This window comes from Mixophyes fleayi, chromosome 6, assembly GCF_038048845.1.
Source record: "Mixophyes fleayi isolate aMixFle1 chromosome 6, aMixFle1.hap1, whole genome shotgun sequence".
NCBI lineage: Eukaryota > Metazoa > Chordata > Amphibia > Anura > Limnodynastidae > Mixophyes > Mixophyes fleayi.
Genome location: NC_134407.1, coordinates 224,614,802 through 224,636,489, shown reverse-complemented (window position 1 = coordinate 224,636,489; position 21,688 = coordinate 224,614,802). Strand labels below are relative to the sequence as shown.

Below are 21,688 nucleotides of genomic sequence, written 5' to 3'. Positions count from 1 at the left end.
GTTTTAATATCTGAAGAGGTATTAAGTCAAAACAACACAGGTAACACAAATGTGGTAACATGAAACAATGATTAATAAATCCTGCGCTGTATTACCTACATGAGTGTTTAGTTTTTATGCGCTAAAAACACAGTAGCTGGACTTAGAAATATATATTTTATGGGTGAGCTCCTATTATTGGTGTGTAAATAGCCTGTGTGGCCCAACATATGTGTAGAGTGTGTAAGAACACGGATGTTAGACTTTTCACCCTTTTCTAGAAAATAAGGGCTGGTTCTATGTTCCACTGTTCACAGTGTAGTCCACCTATGTAATATACCTGTATGGACTGTGTTTCATATCAATACGTAGGAGACCATGTTTGTGGTAAGCCTGAAAATTCATTATTGTAACGGGGTTGGGGGAGGGAGGGAAAGGGGGGGGATATAGAGGGTATTTTTTTTTGCCTAGGAGGTTCATCCTTAGATGGTGGAGAATGATGGGGTAACTTACCCAATGGTGGAACTGTCTGTCTGGGGAGTGTTTGAGTACGTTCTACATGTTTATAAAGGTGCCCAGGTCATAATCTTGATTAAAAACGTTCGGTGCCAGAGATTAAATATAAACTTCCTCCCTTGAGATTTTGGTTAAAAAGTCTTCTCCTCTCCACATTTTGGTGACTTTCCTTAAAACCACAAATTTCAGAAAACTGGTCAGATACGCTGTGGGTATCTACTTGATATTTTTATGTTTGTTATGTGTTCCGCTGTTCTGTTTTTTAACAAACTTTGACGGGCTTCAAAACATAAGACAAACCCCTAGGAGTCTTGTACACAAGCCTAAAATCATAAACAATTAAACAATGAAAATTAAGCAATCCTTAGGTCTAATAGGTGACATATAAACTGATTTTAACACAAAAGTAGTTTGTGATAATAACACGACCCCAGCAATCTTGTGAACTGCATTTTATTTATTCACAATTTCTAACCCTTCTCTTTATCTTACCTTATATTATTATTATGCTGCTTTTTAAGTACAAGTACTTACAATTATGGGTTGCCAAACCCTTCATGCTCTATAAAGGAGAAGCTGTGGACTGTATATATCTTACGAGGCATTGGTGAATTTTATTTTAGTCCCATGGCAGACAGTTCTCACGTAAGGCTTCTTCTCCTCGTTCTCCATCAAAGACGGCACAAAACAGGGATGTGACCCCTGCTCTACGCATAAGGGAACCACTATCGACCAGAATACAGAATAACCCAATGATCAAATCATATGACCAACTATTTGCAGTAAACTACCCAACTCTTATCAGGTATTAAAAAATAAGGATCTCTCCTGTTAGTTTGATCTGTCCTCTATTAACTTACTGCTGCTATTATGTGTAGGATCATTCCTGCAAGTCACGGATTCGGCTGGTTGCTAGATAAAGTTACAAGCTTCATTCCACTCTAAGTGTGGCAGCCACAGCTGTGCAATCACCTTCCACACCCATGGAGCTAATCATCCTGCAGCTTCTGACTGGTGCTGCTGCCTTTATAAACCTCTTTCTGGCTTCATACCAATGCTGGTGATAGTTCCTCCTTGACCGAGTGTGCCTTGTATCCCGACACGTTCTGTCATCAGTGTTTGACCTGGACTGTTTAAAGAATTCTGCTGTCTTCTCTACTCCTGACTCTTGGCTTGTTAAATGGATCTGCCCTGACTCCTGGCTTGTTTATAGGAGCCCCTGCAACATTACACCATCTGGTTGCTCACTAAATGCTACTGTGTGCTATCCACTTCCCCAGGCAAGTGCCAGTCTGATTCTCAGCTTACTTTACAAAACCATCAAGGTTGCTCACTGCCTCCTACCGTGTTCTGTCCACTCTAACGGGCAATTGTAAATCAACAACTACTAGTACCTGAGCTTCAGTCCTGGGAGCAACGGAGTACTGTAGAACATATCTAGTTCCTCGGAAAGGTGGCTGCTAAAGGCGAACATCTCGAGAAGTGGTTCTAGTAGTTGAGGATTACATACACCTTGGCCTTAGAACCATCAAGAGAAACCTACTAGATTGTGATAAGTTTTATCTCTCACAGAGAGGCGGAATATCAGCTGCCCATATGAATATCCTCTCAAGACTGCTATATTTATTCCAGAAACTCCCAATTGGAGTTCCCTCACATATTCTCTCCCCATATACTCTATTCTGGATATTGTGAAGGGAGAGACTCCTAGTGATACAAATGCTACTACCCCAAGATTCTTTATAATTGTATGCGGGTGTACAACTAGTCGACAACCAAACTAGTATAGCCTCCTTATGGAATAATCCAGCCTGACACCCAGTCCTAGAATACAGAGCAATTAAAGAATAGGCTACTCATCATATAAAATTTGTTTCACATGTAGCACCCCTGCACTTCTTCCCAAAATTCTATGAGGTTCAGGATTGTTTGCTGCTTCCAACCAGTAAATTTTACAAATATTTACAGATGAAGCATGTTTACAATTTTCTTACAATGTTGTGAACCACAGTCCAATATTCCCCACTAGAAACTTTTGCAGGTTTGACTTGAGGAGTCTGATCTCTACATTCTATTGAATTTTTGAAGCACACTGTCAGTCTTTTAAAGACCCCAATGTCCTTAAATTGTAAGACATAGGGAAGATTTTGGAAATGTACACACTATTGCCAAAATTCAATATGATTTCAGATATAGAACTCATACACATTCTTATACAGATTTATCAGGAACACGCACATTTTCACTGTCATCCAACCACTACTGTGGACTACAGGGCAACATCCCATATATCGTGGACATGCCCAAAGACGTCCATCATTATCCCAAGCCCTGTACTAAAAAAAACCTTATCTCCATTCAGGGTGTTCAGCTGGAGAATTTGATCAATTTTTAATCAATAACCAATAGAGCCCTATAATCTCAAAACAGGTAATTACTTGTCAATCATCTAACTCTCTGGACATGGCAATGTTACGTGTTTTGATGGACCCCGTATGCCTTAATTCTTCTTTTTTTATCCCTCCCTATATTATATCTTGAAAACTCAATACAATTTTGCCTCAAGACAAAACCAAATACATTTTTTAAGCCAACATTAGCTTTATTATAGATATTTTAACATTGAATCATTAAGCAAGATGAATGCTTTCAGTTCCGATGTATCACGATTTATAAACAAAACAGCATTTAATGATTCTATCACAGAGTTGGACAATAAAGTGACATAATTAAGTCTAAAACATATTTAAGATGAGATTATTTACACCTTAAATGTTAAATATGCGATTATTTTTGTCATGACAATAATATTAATAAACGGACATAATGGCTTTAGTCTAGCTATAGTAACATGAAATAAAATACTATTACTGCCACTTACAATAAGTTTACAGTAAGTGAACATTTATCCCAATATAAATGTATACCATTTGGGCAGATGTTTCTAATAATTATACCCACACGCTAATGTTTAGTTATTATTAAAAGGATTCCCACTTTTGAAAATTATTCATCTAAGGTCAGCTCTATGCCCTACCTCCCACATAATAATCTTCTCATCAAAATTAGATAAATGTCTGACAGCAGAGTAAAGTTAGAGTAGTACTGAGGATACAACAACTCCAAGGACAGGGTTGTTTTGAAGATCTATTGAATACCATCTCCCTTCAGCTGCTGGACCCATTCAACTGTCATTGCTGTTGCCATCCCCTCTGGTGATCTCTGCAGACTCCTTAGTGATAGCAGTTGCCACCACAACTTCTGTAAACAAGTGTCCAGGCGCCAGCATGATACCAAATAAATATACCAAGCACACAGCTACTGAAGTACAATCATAACATTGCACATGTAGCATCTCAATGTAAGCCTTCTACAGAACCAGAAGAGGACGGAGGTTCAGTTACCATAAATGGTAGAGTCAAGGTTGCCAGCATCGGACTGTCTTGAGATGTCTCCACCTTCCACTGTCTCTCCTCATTGTAACTCTAACAAACCATCGGCACAGGGATGCCTATAACTGCTTTATTATCGGTGGTTGATAATGTTGCTTCCTCATAGTAACCACCAGCAGCCTCAATTGTTATTGCGCTACTATATTTACTAATTGTCTCACACAACTCTTAGATAGTGATCTCATTTGGGCAGGCCAACTTTATCGGCAGTTTTTTGTCATTATAATTTGTTTATATTCTAAATCCTTCACTGTACAATGCTAGATACTATGTTGACACTTCATAAATAATGGATAATACTGTTGTGTGAAGTTTAGCCAGTTGTGAAAACTAAGCAGTTCTTCACAATGAGAAAAGAGATATTATTTCTCCCCTGTGTGAATTCTCCTATGTGTAGAGAGGGAAGATTTAAAAGTAAAACATTTCCCACAGTCGGAGCACACATATGGTTTCTCTCCTGTGTGAGTCCTCCGATGTGCAGCAAGAGTTGATTTCTCATTAAAACACTTCCCACATTCCGAACATCCAAACGGTTTCTCTCCTGTGTGAGTTCTTTCATGAGTAACAAGTGAGGTCTTGACACTAAAACTTTTCCCACATTCAGAGCATACAAATGGCTTCTCTCCTGTGTGAGTTCTCCGATGTGTAGCAAGTTGAGTATGGAAAGGAAAACATTTCCCACATTCAGAACATTCAAATGGCTTCTCCCCTGTGTGAGTTCTTTGATGGGCGACAAGATGGGCATTGTAAGAAAAACACTTCCCACATTCTGAGCATCTGTATGGTTTCTCCCCTGTGTGAGTTCTCTGATGAGTGAGAAGTTGTGAATTGAAAGGATAACATTTCCCACATTCAGAGCACACATATAGATTATCGCCTTTGTGAATTCTTTCATGTGCAGAAAGTGCTGCCTTGTCGCTAAAACATTTCCCACATTCAGAACATCCATATGGTTTCTCACCTGTGTGAATTCTTTGATGTGCAATAAGTTGGGAATTAAAAGCAAAACATTTCTCACATTCCGCGCATTCATAGAGTTTACATCCTGTGTGAGTTCTCTGATGTGTAATAAGTTGAGAATTGAAAGCATAACATTTGCCACATTCAGAGCACTCATACGGTTTCTCTCCTGTATGAATCCTTTTATGGGCAGCAAGAGTTGACTTCTCATTAAAACACTTTCCGCATTCTGAACATCTATATGGTTTCTCCCCTGTGTGAGTTCTCTGATGTATAACAAGTTGGGAATTGCAGGGACAACGTTTCCCACATTCAGAACAGACATACAGATTATCCCCTGAGTGAGTTCTCAGATGTGTAGCAAGTGTTGACTTCTCACTAAAACACTTCCCACATTCTGAACATTGAAATTGTTCCTCCCCTCTGTGCGTTCTCTTTTGAATAATAGGATGAAGCTTCTTCAGAAAACATTCAAACTGTTTTCCTCTGGTAGGTCCTTTATGATAATCAATTAGACTTGACATATCACCAAAAGAGTTCCCACCTTCATATGGTGAATCTACACTGTAACTACTCTTATACCTAGAATGAATTGGACCATGAATGTTTTCCAAATTTGTCTCCATAACTTGATGTTTCTCAAAATATGATGTAGAAGCTGCACAATCCTTACTCTGGGCGTTTTTATCGATTATGGTGTCTGGCTTGTGGTAAATTAGTGCATTAGATTCTGTTAGTAAGGAATTATTATTTTTTCTTTGATCTACAATATAAACAAATGCACATATGTCATCTGTGGCTGTATAAATGTCAGCATCTGTAAGGTCTTCTCCATCACATGAGACTGATTCCTCCTTAATATGAGTAGATGTATATTGTGTATGATCTGTGGGTGTATACATGCTAGTGTTTTTGAAGTTTCCACCATCACATGAAACGGAGTCCTCCATAATATATGTAGATGTATATTGTGTATGATCTGTGGGTGTATAAATGTCAGTGTCTGTGAGGTTTCCTCCATCACATGAGACTGATTCCTCCTTAATATGAGTAGATGTATATTGTGTATGATCTGTGGGTGTATAAATGTCAGTGTCTGTGAGGTTTCCTCCATCACATGAGACTGATTCCTCCTTAATATCAGTAGATGTATATTGTGTATGATCTGTGGGTGTATAAATGTCAGTGTCTGTGAGGTTTCCTCCATCACATGAGACATATTCTTCCTTAATATGAGTAGATGTGTATTGTGTATGATCTGTGGGTGTATAAATGTCAGTGTCTGTGGGGTTCCCTCCTTCACATGAGGCTGATTCCTCCTTAATATCAGTAGATGTAGATTGTGTATGATCTGTGGGTGTATAAATGTCAGTGTCTGCGAGGTTTCCACCATCACATGAGACTGATTCCTCCTTAATATGAGTAGATGTATATTGTGTATGATCTGTGGGTGTATAAATGTCAGTGTCTGTGAGGTTTCCTCCATCACATGAGACTGATTCCTCCTTAATATCAGTAGATGTATATTGTGTATGATCTGTGGGTGTATAAATGTCAGTGTCTGTGAGGTTTCCTCCATCACATGAGGCTGATTCCTCCTTAATATGAGATGTATATTGTGTATGATCTGTGGGTGTATAAATGTCAGTGTCTGTGAGGTTTCCTCCATCACATGAGACTGATTCCTCCTTAATATGAGTAGATGTATATTGTGTATGATCTGTGGGTGTATAAAGGTCATTGAGGTTTCCTCCTTCACATGAAGTCAATTCCTCTGTCATCTTTCTCACAGACGCTCTCGGCCTCTCGCCTGGTTTACATATTTTCATACATTTCTTTGTGTTTGTAGAATGAGATGAAGAGATTGGGCTGTGAAATTCGCCTTTGGTAGTTACGGTCTCATACACATCTATAGGAAATAAATTCAATTACTATTTTATAGTTTAATTGAACAAAGACGAGTTTAAAATGTTTATAAATACACTATAAATAAAGAAATGAGAAGTTACAAAATAGAATAATAAAAATAGAGACAAGCTATTAATACAGTACTAAAAGCAAAAAGTTAAACAGAACAGTGTCGAAAAGTATGTCAGTATGAGACTGAGTGAGGGCTGAGGGCAAAACAAGAGTACACAGGACAGATATAAGGTATACGATGATGTATATGATAAAGATATATGGTTATGGACTGGACAAATGTAGGATGATGAGTAGACTAGATCCAGGGTGCTGCATAATACATTGAGTACAGGAAAGCTGCATTAGTTCCTTTGTAGCCAGGTATACTTGTTTATTGCCTTTGTGTTACGTGAAAGTTAAGTGAAAGGAAAATAATGGAACTCATGAATGTAGTGTAAAAAAGTGATGCACTATCAAAAACTTGAGAGAGTGTAAAAAGCCCAAGAGGAGGGATTGTGAGGGTTAAAGGACTAGAAAGGCTTACATCGAACAAAGACTTTTACTTTTAAGGGTATAAATAGAAAGGCGTAAGTGTGTGACAAACATTAGTTTGACATTGGATGTTTTACCAACACTAAATATCCTACCAAGGGCCACACTATGTGAAAAGTAGTAGACCCTTTGTTCTCTATAGATCTGTTATAGTTTTTTGAACAATGTTTCTTTGTATTTGCCGTGTAAGCTTATTTCCTAATGTACTACACGTCTTTGTTAACATCGCGGAGATCGCGCCACGCACATTGCCGGCAATTACGGTAGAAATCTCCGCTTATTTTTCCCCCCACCCAAAAATTAGCAGATCTTTCTTTCAAAATCTCCACTGCAAAGTGTTTCCGTAACATCTGTGAGACACTTGAATCCTCCCAGAAACTTCTGACATTCTAAATGTCTTGAGTCTATAAATTCCACTACACGCTGTTTCACCAACCTTGATCACTTATCATCCAGCTGAAATCTCCTATAAGTAGACCAATCCATGGCTTAATCCGCTGATTACAAATTGAGCATACAATGAGCATTCCGAGAAACTCTTATGCATCTTTCCACAAAGTATTGCCCCACGGACCACCTGTCTTTCCAAACTTCAGTGAGTATCACTCCTTATGGTGATGTTGCCTATAGCAACCAGATTCTAGTTATCATTTATTTAGTACATTCTACAATATGACAGCTACAATTTGATTGGTTGCTATAGGCAACATCTCCGCTTTTTAAAACCTGCAGTTTAGCAAATAAACCCCATGGTCTACGCTACTGTAAACCAATGCTTCTCCTCTAGACCTTCAACTACGTGACCAACCACTACCACCCTTCATCAATCTCAACCTTAAGCCCTCCTCGGCCCTTTCCTTTCCCCCTCTCCCCATATGATTTGTAAAATTTGCATCACTAGCTCTTGTTTGTAATCATGTACTATGATTTAGGTTATTAACCAAACTATATTTCTAGATAAAATCCGGTTACCACTGTGATACTGTAACCCTCACTTGTATTGCTTGTGATGTCTTCAATAAATAATACTGGGGGGGGGGGAAACATAATAGTTTGGACTATACAAACCTACAACTGGGTTGTTGAAGGGGTGCAGAGATATAATTGATTTACCCGCCTCTCACATATTACAGATTTCTACAGTGAGAGTTGGTGGCATGTAATATATCCCCCAACCTTAGTCAGAATCCTCAATGGCTCCTACACAGTACATCATGTACAATTCCTGGTTCTAACATTGATCCACCAGACACATGCTGAGGCCATGACTGACCCTTATAATGAAGTGTCATGATGACACTATCTCTATTAAAGAGGAACATAAAAATCAATTCCATCAACTGATTACAATCCATTCACCAAACTCTAGATATTGTCCAGTACACCCTCCTTCTCCTATAGACCATTTCACCAACACTAATATAACTGCCACATACCACACACAGATATGAACTGCTCTGGACACAGTAGTGTCTCTATCTGAAGTCTTTAATTGTCTCATTCTGGCCAAGGTCATGTTCACCTCTAGTCTATACATATCTCACAGGGTCCACATGTAAGATCGTTACATAGTGATGATGTATGGTACATACACAAACACAACAGTGATATAACGTCCTCTTACCCATTGATGTGAGAGGCCAGCTATTCTCCATAATCACGTCCTTGAACAGAACCCCTTGTGTTCTCCTAAATACTCCCCCTCCTGCATGGAGAAATAGGCAGTGACATCCTCACACCTTATAGAGATTTGACACACACAATGGTCATCATCCAAACACATCCCCTGGTGTATATTGGTGTATAATGTTACATTCCCAGCCGTCACCTCTCTAGTCATCAACTGAATGATCATATTGGCAAGTTATAGATCAATGATGGGCGACCTGATCCATTTCAGGAGCCACATGTACAGCCCTTGAACATTCAAAATGCCGCAATCAAGGAAACACCTATCTGTAATAACATATCAGTAGGTATTTTAATCAATTGTTAGAGTCCATAATACACACATCTGACAATAGAGCAGGAACTCATGAGGTTCTAAAGTTCTCATCTCACTGCATTGAAATAAATTGTAACTTGTTGACATATCTTTTTATCTTGTTTAAATCTACCAATATATCCCAAACTATTTTTATGTAAGTTTGCCTTACTAAAAGATATTACATATCAGTAGATATTATATAAGATTATATCTCTATAACCTCCGGACACATAGACTAATAATAAAATTATAGTCCCATAACCTCCAGCCTCATATACTATTATTAAAACATCGTAATCTTCCGCTTCATATACTAATACTACTATTATATACCCATAAGCTTTAGCCTCATATACAAATAAAACTATAGCCCAATTATATCCAGCCATTTACACTGATCAACCACAACATTAAAGCACTGCCTAATCTTGTGTAGGACCCACTCGTGCCACCAAAACAGCTCTGACCCATCGAGGTATGGACTCCACAAGATCTCTGAAGGTGACCTGTAGTATTTGGCACTAGGATGTTAGAAGCAGATCCTTTAACTTCTATAAGTTGTGAGGTGGGACCTCCATGGCTTGGACTTGTTTTTCCAGCATGTCCCACAGATTCTCGCTCAGGATGAGATCTGGAGAATGTGGAGGCCGAGTCAACACCTTGAACACTTTGTCATGCTCCTTAAACCATTTATGAACAATGTTTGCAGTGTGGCAGGGCGCATTATCCTGCTGAAAGAGGCCACTGCCAACAGTAAAAACCACTTACATGGTCTGCAATAATGTTTCAGTAGTTAGTATATGTCAAAGTAACATCCACATGAATGCCAGGATCCAAGGTTTTCAAGCAGAACATTGCCCAGAACATTTGCCTTCTTCCCATAATGCATCCTGGTGCCATCTCTTCCACCCGGTAAATGACCTGACTGGTGTGCAGTTACGCAGCCCCATATGCAGCAAACTGCAATGCACTGTGTGTTCTGACACCATTCTATCTTACCCAGCATTAACTTTTCCAGTAACTTGTGCTACAGTAGGTCATCTGTGGGTTTGAACCAGACAAACTAGCCTTCGCTCCCCATGCGCATCTGTGGCTGGATCACTTATAAATAACTTATTTGTGGCTGGATCACGTAGAAATAACTTATTGTAGATATTTATTTTAATTAGGAGTGCAGTGCACCTCTGTATATCATTGCAAATGTACTTATCATTTTATATTGATATGTGTGGAAATGTATTGACTACTGAGATAGTATGTCATGTTTGGGTTTTGCAACTGTCTGGAGACAAGTAATCTCATGTCAATTAGACCTTCTCATTGCTGAGTGACCAAATTGTCTGTTGATCCTGAAAGACAGGAGGAGGTAATTATACTTGCTGGTAGACTCCCTATGCAAGTGATCACCGAATAATGTGAATTTTGCAAGTTAAATTGCGTTCAAAGCAAAGTTACAGAAATGTTATATCCTGATGGTAAACATTCAATAGAAAACCTCAGACGCTGTGGCGCCACTAGCAACAATGTAAAAAGGTGTTAAACCCCTCCGGGCTGTTTTATAGGTAGGCTGCATGAAACACCTGAATTGGTTAGAGGGGCAGGAGGCTGGACTAACTCCTGCCAGGGTATTTGTGTAAATCTGTATAAAAGGCGCACTGTTTGACCATGTATTAGTATTATACCATCTGTAACTTCTAGAAAGATCGCTAGTACCACAGACTGATGTGTAACTGTACTTATTAGGACTACTTGAGTTAATAAAACATCACTGCTTCTAGATCCTGCTTTGACAACTACTTACTGCTGTAATTCCTGTGACCTGCAAATTAGACCAATCTAATCCATTATCTGGCTGCTCTGAGGTTGAAACCCAGCTTCTAGTACGAACGCTCTGCCTGCTACCTGCAGCTCTGTCCAGTGTGATAGTCGAGAGGGAACCACCCACAACAACCCTGATCTAAATAAAGAGGTCAGGTGTACCAGCAAGGGGTTAGCAGCGGGAGTTATCTAGAAGGACGCTGTTCTAGGTGCCACTAAGGAGCCTAGTGGTGGCAGCAGTAAAAGGCATTTGGGAGAAAGAAAGGGGACGGTGGCAAGGTAAGCCCAGCCGGTCCCCAGCAAACACAACAGACAGGGTGACATAGGAGGTCCATCCTGTCACAGCATCAATTAGCCTTGGATGCCCATGATCCAGACATTGGCTGTCCTTTCTTGGACCACTTTTGTTAGCTACTAACCAATGCTTACTGGGAACACCCCACAAGACCTGCCATATTAGAGATGCTCTGACCCAGTTGTTCAGCCATCACAATTTGGCTCGTCAAAATCGCTCAGATCCTTACGTTGCCCATTTTTCCTGCTTCAAACACATCAACTTCAAGAACGGACTGTTCAATTGCTGCCTTATATATCTCACCCTTGACTGGTGCCATTGTAATGAGATAATCAATGTCATTCACTTGTCAATGGTTTTAATGTTGTGGCTGATCGGTGTATAGCCCCATACATGAATAAAACTATACCCTCATTACCTCCATCCTAATACTAATAAGTCCCCATGACCACCAGCTCATATACTAACAATACTATAACCCATAACCTCCACCCTCAGACTAAATAATACTATATCCCATTAACTCCTGTTTCATATACTAATAAAAATAAATCCCCATAACCTCCTGCCTCATATACTAATAATACTATAACCCCATAACTTCCTGCCTCATATACTAATAATACTATAACCCCATAACCTCCAGCCTCATATACTAATAACACTATATCTCCATAACCTCCTGCCTCATATACTAATAATACTATAACCCCATAACCTCCTGCCTCATATACTAATAATACTATAACCCCATAACCTCCAGCCTCATATACTAATAATACTATAACCCCATAACCTCCTGCCTCATATACTAATAATACTTTAACCCCATAACCTCCTGCCTCATATACTAATAATACTATAACCCCATAACCTCCAGCCTCATATACTAATAATACTATAACCCCATAACTTCCTGCCTCATATACTAATAATACTATAACCCCATAACCTCCAGCCTCATATACTAATAATACTATAACCCCATAACCTCCTGCCTCATATACTAATAACACTATATCTCCATAACCTCCTGCCTCATATACTAATAATACTATAACCCCATAACCTCCTGCCTCATATACTAATAATACTATATCTCCATAACCTCCTGCCTCATACACTAATAATACTATAACCCCATAACCTCCTGCCTCATACACTAATAATACTATATCTCCATAACTTCCTGCCTCATATACTAATAATACTATAACCCCATAACCTCCAGCCTCATATACTAATAATACTATAACCCCATAACCTCCTGCCTCATATACTAATAACACTATATCCTCATAACATCGAGTCTCATACAATTATACTATATTTCCATCACCTCCAGCTAATACACTAAAAATCATACTACTTCCTCATCACCTCCAGCATAACATACTAATAATAAGGCTATAGGTGTAAACCGGAATAGCCGGAATGCTTTAACGAGTCGGCATCCTGCAGCGCCCTCTGCTGCTTGGTGTTTTGAGTGAAGCTTCTTGTGGTTTCTCTCCGTGTATATTGCTTTCTGTGCTGCTACAGAGATATGTTCTCTACACAGTGTGTAATTTTAAGTTAGTTATATTTTATATAAGTTATATAAATCTGTCTGCACAACACATATATATATATACACATACACACACACACACACACACACACACACACACACCTTAGCTATCTACTTTGCCTTCCAGAATGGGTGTCTGAGTACCTTAGTCATCCAGCCCATTTGTCGCACTGGGTCTGCGAGAACCCTAACCATCCACACTGCCTGCCAGACTGGCGTCTCAGCTACATAACTACCCATTCCACGTCTGGGAATGGGTCTGCAATTAACATCTAATACAGGTGCTTAAATGTGGCTCTAAGTAACCGAACCATCCATCCTGGGTGCTGAAACGGGGATCTGACTACCTTAGCCATCTACTTCGGGTGCCGGAGTCAGGTTTTGTGTATATTAATCATCCATTCTGGGTGTCCCAATAGAGGTTTGTGTATATTAACCATACATTCTATCTGACAGCAAGTTCATTTCAGTTAGAGTGCTGGGAGAAACTGGTTTTATAACAAATAACTAATATCATAAATAAATCACTTGTACTTAGTACCAGCTGGAGGCATGAGGATATTACAGGGTTACCAAAGCATAAACACAGGGTACAAAGCATGGGTCCCTCTGAAATGACCAGAACCAGCACTAGGCTGCCAGCCTGGGCTGGTGACAGTATATCAGGGAAACCTGCAGTGTAGGATCCCCCCATCATAGTGCCAACCAACCCTAGGCCGTGCCAAAGAAAAAAAAAAAGTTAATAAAACACACACCAGAGAAAAAATTATTTATTTGAAAAAAATCAGCTGGACACCACCCTATTTACCCTTCTTTATTAGTCACCTAGGTCCATCCTGGCATCTGCACTCTAATCCATAGATCCAAGTCCAAGGGACTCTTCTTAAACCAATAATCTACATGCTTGCTTAAAAAAACCAAAAAAACCCTGGGAAGACGTCCTATACATCTCCATACGGAGACCCACCACTGCTGAAGTCCTAATGTCTCTGCCGGTCTATTTATAAGGGATTTCCCATGGCCTGAACTCTTAGCACTGAGCGAATACGCCCCAACACTTAATAACAGCCTGGTAATTTTTTATTTTTTTTTACTACTTTTAATAAACCTTTTACCCAAAACCCACTGCACGTGGGTGTAAAGAGACCTTGTGCTTTCAGCATGGGGCTAGTTAAACCTTGATGCTTTTTTTTATTTAGGCCTGATCCCCTTAAGAATTCTGCCAGTACTAGCCTAGGTTGGCAGTATTAGGGCTGTTTATGCTTTTTTTTTATTATTATACATTGAACGGCCTTAAGGGTTGTTGTGCAGGATAGGCTAAAAGCGAATCCAACGCTGCTTTAAGCATATCTTACGAAAACATATGCAATTTGCGTACTATGTAGAGCAGGATGGATCTCTGAATCGGGGCGAATGTATTCCATAGTTGCATGCTTTTTTTTTCATTTAACTTTGCATGACCCCCTTAATTTGCATGGCCTCTTGGTCTGCTTGTTACGAGCCACGGCGGTACCCAGTCGCCGCGACTCTCTCACCTGTGTCCCGGCCATCGCTATGACGACCAGGCCGTCACTTCCGGGGCTCATCACACTGAAGGAGATAGCGCTGCGTCCCGGCAACGGAGAACAGCCGGGCGCGTGCGCAACTAATTGAATAGCCTGTGGGCTAATTATGAAATTATTAATTAGGCATAGGCTGAGGGTGATTTCAGAGCTAGGCTCTAATTGGTCATATTTAGGATTTAAGGCAGGGAGGGCTTAGCCTCCCTGCCGGTTATAGCTTCCAGTTTACTGCCTGCTACCTGCTCCTGTGCTGTTGGTGTATACCTTTTGGATTGTCTTTGTCGTGTATGACCCCCGCCTGTACCTTGGATTATGCCTTTTTGCCTGTGACCCTGATTCATTTTGCCTGTTCCTTGGACCCCACTATATTGCTCGTGACCCTGACCTTTGGCGTGTTTCCAGATTATCCTGCTTGCTAATGACCCCTGACCTTGGCTTTCGTCTGAACATTCGCTGCCATCTACGCTGCCTCCTGGCCCGACGCTACGGTTTTGTATCACAAACTCACACTACATCAGGAGATAAGTTCTGGGGGCATCTGAGTACCGGTGAGTGTATAAAGCTCTATGGGAAAGGCAGCTGCTAAAGGTGAAGACCTCCGCCTACTAGTTCTGTGAGTTTATGTACTGACTGTTAGGGTAACACTGCTAAGCATTTAATTGTTGCACATATCTAGGTAATTAACTTTGCACTTTATTGCTGTGTTCATGCTCTGGTAACCCTGTAATATTGCCTTGCCTCCAGCTAGTACAAGATATATATATATTTCTGATCTTGGTTATTTGTTACAAAAGCAGCTCTTCCCAGCACTCTAATTAAAATGACTTAACTGCATATGTCAGATAGAATGGATGGTCAATATACACAAAAACCCTATTCTAGCACCAAGAATGGATGGTTAAGGTACTAATGCACCAGGAATAGATTAAAGCTATACTATATATGCATTGTGCGAGAAGGACAGGGAAATTGGTAAATCACAGAGATATATATATATATATTTATTTCTGTCTTATGTGCTTTAAAACCACAGGGAGATTGTTTGTGGATGGGAAAAACTTCCCAGAGATTGTCTTCATCAGCATGAAAAGCTGGTAAGGCTCCCTGGGTTATGAATGGAGGCAGAGGGCTGGCTCCATTCATACGGCCCAGTCTGGGTCTTCTGATCTTCCAGTCTAACAGCAGACCGATTAATGGTGACACCTGTAAAGTGTGTTTAAAAGGATGTCAGTCTGACCAGTCTCTACTACCTGGGGAGCAGGCTAGGTGCTATGGATAGACACTGGAATTGGTGACTAGAAAGAGCTGATGATTTGTGTGTGTGGACACAAGGTCTTTCGCTTGAGAGACGCTGTTCCTGTGCATGAGTAAGAAGCAGACAGCGAGGAACTTTTGCTTATGTGTTTTGTTTGTTTTAAATATGGTGAATAAAATTAGCTGCGGCTAGTGAAACCAAAACAGCTGACTGGTGCGATATCTTTGGTTCTGTCGTCTGAAGTGCAGCCGTCTATCCCAGAAGACGGTAACCCCAATATGATTTTACAACAGTATATATATATATACATACACACACACAGTAGGATCATTATTAAGGATTAGGTGAAACCGTTGTAATTCCTACACTGTTCACCTGATTTGGATGTAAATTCCCTCAAATTAAAGCTGAAAGTCTGCAGTAAAACACATCTTGTTAAATTTATTTCAAATACATTGTGGTGGTGTATAGAGCCCAAAATATGAGAACTTTGTTGATGTCCCAAAATTTATGGACTTGACTGCATATATAAATATATATGACACATGTGTAACAAATATAAAATATGGAATAGCTGTGCCAGACATAGGATGTACACTGTATCTAATTTATAAACACTATAACCAGAGTAGAGAACATATCTGTGAAGCAGAACAGCATGCACTATACAGGTAGAGAAAACACCTGCAGCCTCGCCCACTGCTAGCGGTCCTATGTCCCCCCGCAACCAGCAGCCTCGCCCACTGCTAGTGGTCCTATGTTCCCCCGTAACCGGCAGCCTCGCCCACTGCTAGTGGTCCTATGTCCCCCTGCAACCGGCAGCCTCGCCCACTGCTAGTGGTCCTATGTTCCCCCGTAACCGGCAGCCTCGCCCACTGCTAGTGGTCCTATGTCCCCCTGCAACCGGCAGCCTCGCCCACTGCTAGCGGTCCTATGTCCCCCCGCAACCTGCAGCCTCGCCCACTGCTAGTGGTCCTATGTTCCCCCGTAACCGGCAGCCTCGCCCACTGCTAGTGGTCCTATGTCCCCCCACAACCTGCAGCCTTGCCCACTGCTAGTGGTCCTATGTCCCCCCGTAACTAGCAGCCACACCCACCGCCAATGGTCCCATGTCCCCCGTCACCTGCAGCCTCACCCACCGCTAATGGTCCTATGTCCCCAGTCACCTGCAGCCTCGCCCACTGCTAATGGTCCTATCTCCCCCGTAACCTGCAGCCTCGCCCACTGCTAGTGGTCCTATGTCCCCCCGTAGCCTGCAGCCTCGTCCACTGCTAATGGTCCTATGTCCCCCGTTACCTGCAGCCTCGCCCACTGCTAATGGTCCTATGTCCCCCCGTTACCTCCAGCCTCACCCACTGCTAATGGTCCTATGTCCCCCCGTTACTTCCAGCCTCACCCACTGCTAATGGTCCTATCTCCCCCGTAACCTGCAGCCTCACCCACTACTACTGATCCTAGTTCCCCATAACCTCCAGTCCGGTGGTAGTCAGCATATCGATGCTGACTACCCCGACATCTTCACTCCAAACGTATGCTACCCGACGCAGCACCAATGACGACTGTTCTGATATGCGACTTGAACCAATCGGGTGTAGGAAGAAGCCGGCGCGATTTAATGACGTCGATGACAAACGCAATGGTATTATCACTGATGGTAAGCGGGTAATGTAAGTATGCGGTGATGTACAATGTACAAGCCTTTGTAAACTACACTGTACATGGGCGCATACTTACATTACCCCCTTAACTTCAGCGATAATACCGTTGCGTTCGTCATTGACGTCATTAAATGGCGCTGGCTTCATCCTACACCCGATTCAATTCGCATTTCAGAACAGTCTTCATTGATACAGCATCTGGAAGAATACATTCGGAGTGAAGATGTCGGGTAGTCAGCATTGATATGCCGTATTCAACCCCTCCAGCCTCACCCACTATTAATAAACTCAATTCTCATATACTAATAATAAAAATAATAATACTATACTTCCAATATCTCCATCCTAACATACCAATAATAATAATCCTCTCTCTCCATCCTCATATACTAATAATAATCCTCTCTCTCCATCCTCACATACTAATAATCCTCTCTCTCCATCCTCATATACTAATAAAAATCCTCTCTCTCCATCCTCATATACTAATAATAATCCTCTCTCTCCATCCTCACATACTAATAATCCTCTCTCTCCATCCTCATATACTAATAATAATCTTCTCTCTCCATCCTCATATACTAATAATAATACTCTCTCTCCATCCTCCCATACTAATAATAATCTTCTCTCCATCCTCTCATACTAATAATAATCTTCTCTCTCCATCCTCATATACTAATAATAATCCTCTCTCTCCATCCTAATATACTAATAATAATCCTCTCTCCATCCTCTCATACTAATAATAATCCTCTCTCTCCATCCTCATATACTAATAATAATCTTCTCTCTCCATCCTCATATACTAATAATAATCCTCTCTCTCCATCCTAATATACTAATAATAATCCTCTCTCCATCCTCTCATACTAATAATAATCCCCTCTCTCCATCCTCACATACTAATAATAATCCTCTCTCTCCATCCTCATATACTAATAATAATCCTCTCTCTCCATCCTCATATACTAATAATAATCCTCTCTCTCCATCCTCATATACTAATAATAATCCTCTCTCCATCCTCTCATACTAATAATAATCCTCTCTCCATCCTCTCATACTAATAATAATCCTCTCTCTCCATCCTCATATACTAATAATAATCCTCTCTCTCCATCCTCATATACTAATAATAATCCTCTCTCTCCATCCTCACATACTAATAATAACCCTCTCTCTCCATCCTCATATACTAATAATAATCCTCTCTCCATCCTCATATACTAATAATAATCCTCTCTCTCCATCCTCATATACTAATAATAATCCTCTCTCTCCATCCTCATATACTAATAATAATCCTCTCTCTCCATCCTCACATACTAATAATAATCCTCTCTCCATCCTCATATACTAATAATAATCCTGTCTCTCCATCCTCACATACTAATAATAATCCTCTCTCTCCATCCTCATATACTAATAATCCTCTCTCCATCCTCACATACTAATAATAATCCTCTCTCTCCATCCTCATATACTAATAATAATCCTCTCTCTCCATCCTCACATACTAATAATAATCCTCTCTCCATCCTCATATACTAATAATAATCCTCTCTCTCCATCCTCACATACTAATAATAATCCTCTCTCTCCATCCTCACATACTAATAATAATCCTCTCTCCATCCTCATATACTAATAATAATCCTCTCTCTCCATCCTCATATACTAATAATAATCCTCTCTCTCCATCCTCACATACTAATAATAATCCTCTCTCTCCATCCTCATATACTAATAATAATCCTCTCTCTCCATCCTCATATACTAATAATAATCCTCTCTCCATCCTCATATACTAATAATAATCCTCTCTCCCCAGCCTCATATTCTCATAATAATCCTCTCTTCATCCTCATATACTAATAATAATCCTCTCTCTCCATCCTCACATACTAATAATCCTCTCTCTCCATCCTCATATACTAATAATAATCCTCTCTCTCCATCCTCATATACTAATAATAATCCTCTCTCTCCATCCTCATATACTAATAATAATCCTCTCTCCATCCTCATATACTAATAATAATCCTCTCTCTCCATCCTCACATACTAATAATAATCCTCTCTCTCCATCCTTATATACTAATAATAATCCTCTCTCCATCCTCACATACTAATAATAATCCTCTCTCTCCATCCTCACATACTAATAATAATCCTCTCTCTCCATCCTCATATACTAATAATAATCCTCTCTCTCTATCCTCATATACTAATAATAATCCTCTCTCCATCCTCATATACTAATAATAATCCTCTCTCTCCATCCTCATATACTAATAATAATCCTCTCTCTCCATCCTCATATACTAATAATAATCCTCTCTCCATCCTCATATACTAATAATAATCCTCTCTCCATCCTCACATACTAATAATAATCCTCTCTCTCCATCCTCACATACTAATAATCCTCTCTCTCTCCATCCTCACATACTAATAATAATCCTCTCTCCATCCTCATATACTAATAATCCTCTCTCTCCATCCTCATATACTAATAATCCTCTCTCCATCCTCATATACAAATAATAATAATCCTCTCTCTCCATCCTCATATACTAATAATCCTCTCTCTCCATCCTCACATACTAATAATCCTCTCTCTCCATCCTCACATACTAATAATAATCCTCTCTCTCCATCCTCACGTACTAATAATAATCCTCTCTCTCCATCCTCACATACTAATAATCCTCTCTCTCCATCCTCATATACTAATAATCCTCTCTCCATCCTCATATACTAATAATAATAATCCTCTCTCTCCATCCTCATATACTAATAATCCTCTCTCTCCATCCTCACATACTAATAATCCTCTCTCTCCATCCTCACATACTAATAATAATCCTCTCTCTCCATCCTCACGTACTAATAATAATCCTCTCTCTCCATCCTCACATACTAATAATCCTCTCTCTCCATCCTCGCATACTAATAATCCTCTCTCTCCATCCTCACATACTAATAATAATCCTCTCTCTCCATCCTCACATACTAATAATAATCCTCTCTCTCCATCCTCACATACTAATAATAATCCTCTCTCTCCATCCTCACGTACTAATAATAATCCTCTCTCTCCATCCTCACATACTAATAATAATCCTCTCTCTCCATCCTCACATACTAATAATAATCCTCTCTCTCCATCCTCATATACTAATAATAATCCTCTCTCCATCCTCACATACTAATAATAATCCTCTCTCTCCATCCTCCCATACTAATATTAATCCTCTCTCTCCATCCTCCCATACTAATAATAATCCTCTCTCTCCATCCTCATATACTAATAATCCTCTCTCTCCATCCTCATATACTAATAATCCTCTCTCTCCATCCTCACATACTAATAATCCTCTCTCTCCATCCTCACATACTAATAATAATCCTCTCTCTCCATCCTCACGTACTAATAATAATCCTCTCTCTCCATCCTCATATACTAATAATAATCCTCTCTCCATCCTCACATACTAATAATAATCCTCTCTCTCCATCTTCCCATACTAATAATATTCCTCTCTCTCCATCCTCACATACTAATAATAATCCTCTCTCTCCATCCTCACGTACTAATAAAATCCTCTCAATCCATCCTCACATACTAATAATCCTCTCTCTCCATCCTCACATACTAATAATAATCCTCTCTCCATCCTCACATACTAATAATCCTCTCTCTCCATCCTCATATACTAATAATAATCCTCTCTCTCCATCCTCATATACTAATAAAAACCCTCTCTCTCCATCCTCATATACTAATAATAATCCTCTCTCCATCCTCATTTACTAATAATAATCCTCTCTCTCCATCCTCATATACTAATAATAATCCTCTCTCCATCCTCATATACTAATAATAATCCTCTCTCCATCCTCACATACTAATAATAATCCTCTCTCTCCATCCTCATATACTAATAATAATCCTCTCTCTCCATCCTCACATACTAATAATCCTCTCTCTCCATCCACACATACTAATAATAATCCTCTCTCCATCCTCACATACTAATAATAATCCTCTCTCTCCATCCTCATATACTAATAATAATCCTCTCTCTCCATCCTCACATACTAATAATAATCCTCTCTCTCCATCCTCATATACTAATAATAATCCTCTCTCTCCATCCTCATATACTAATAATAATC

At 39.9% G+C, this 21,688-nt stretch overlaps 1 protein-coding gene and 1 pseudogene across 2 annotated transcripts in view; one reads left to right on the top strand and one right to left on the bottom strand.

Moving 5' to 3' along the window:
- The window catches only part of LOC142160090 (uncharacterized), a 344,815-nt pseudogene that overhangs the window by 55,706 nt on the left and 267,421 nt on the right, over positions 1–21,688 (top strand).
- LOC142160081 (uncharacterized) overlaps positions 3,148–21,688 on the bottom strand; it is a 37,027-nt gene continuing 18,486 nt past the window's right edge. Inside the window, exons 2-3 of one of the 2 annotated variants that reach the window (XM_075214997.1) lie at positions 8,986–9,066; positions 3,148–6,816 (exon numbers count right to left, since the gene is read on the bottom strand). In XM_075214997.1, the coding sequence (XP_075071098.1) occupies positions 4,310–6,816; positions 8,986–9,016 (2,538 nt within the window). In that variant the 5' untranslated portion in view covers positions 9,017–9,066 and the 3' untranslated portion in view covers positions 3,148–4,309. The remainder of the gene's footprint in view (positions 6,817–8,985; positions 9,067–21,688) is intronic. The other variant, XM_075214998.1, reaches the window with a different exon arrangement.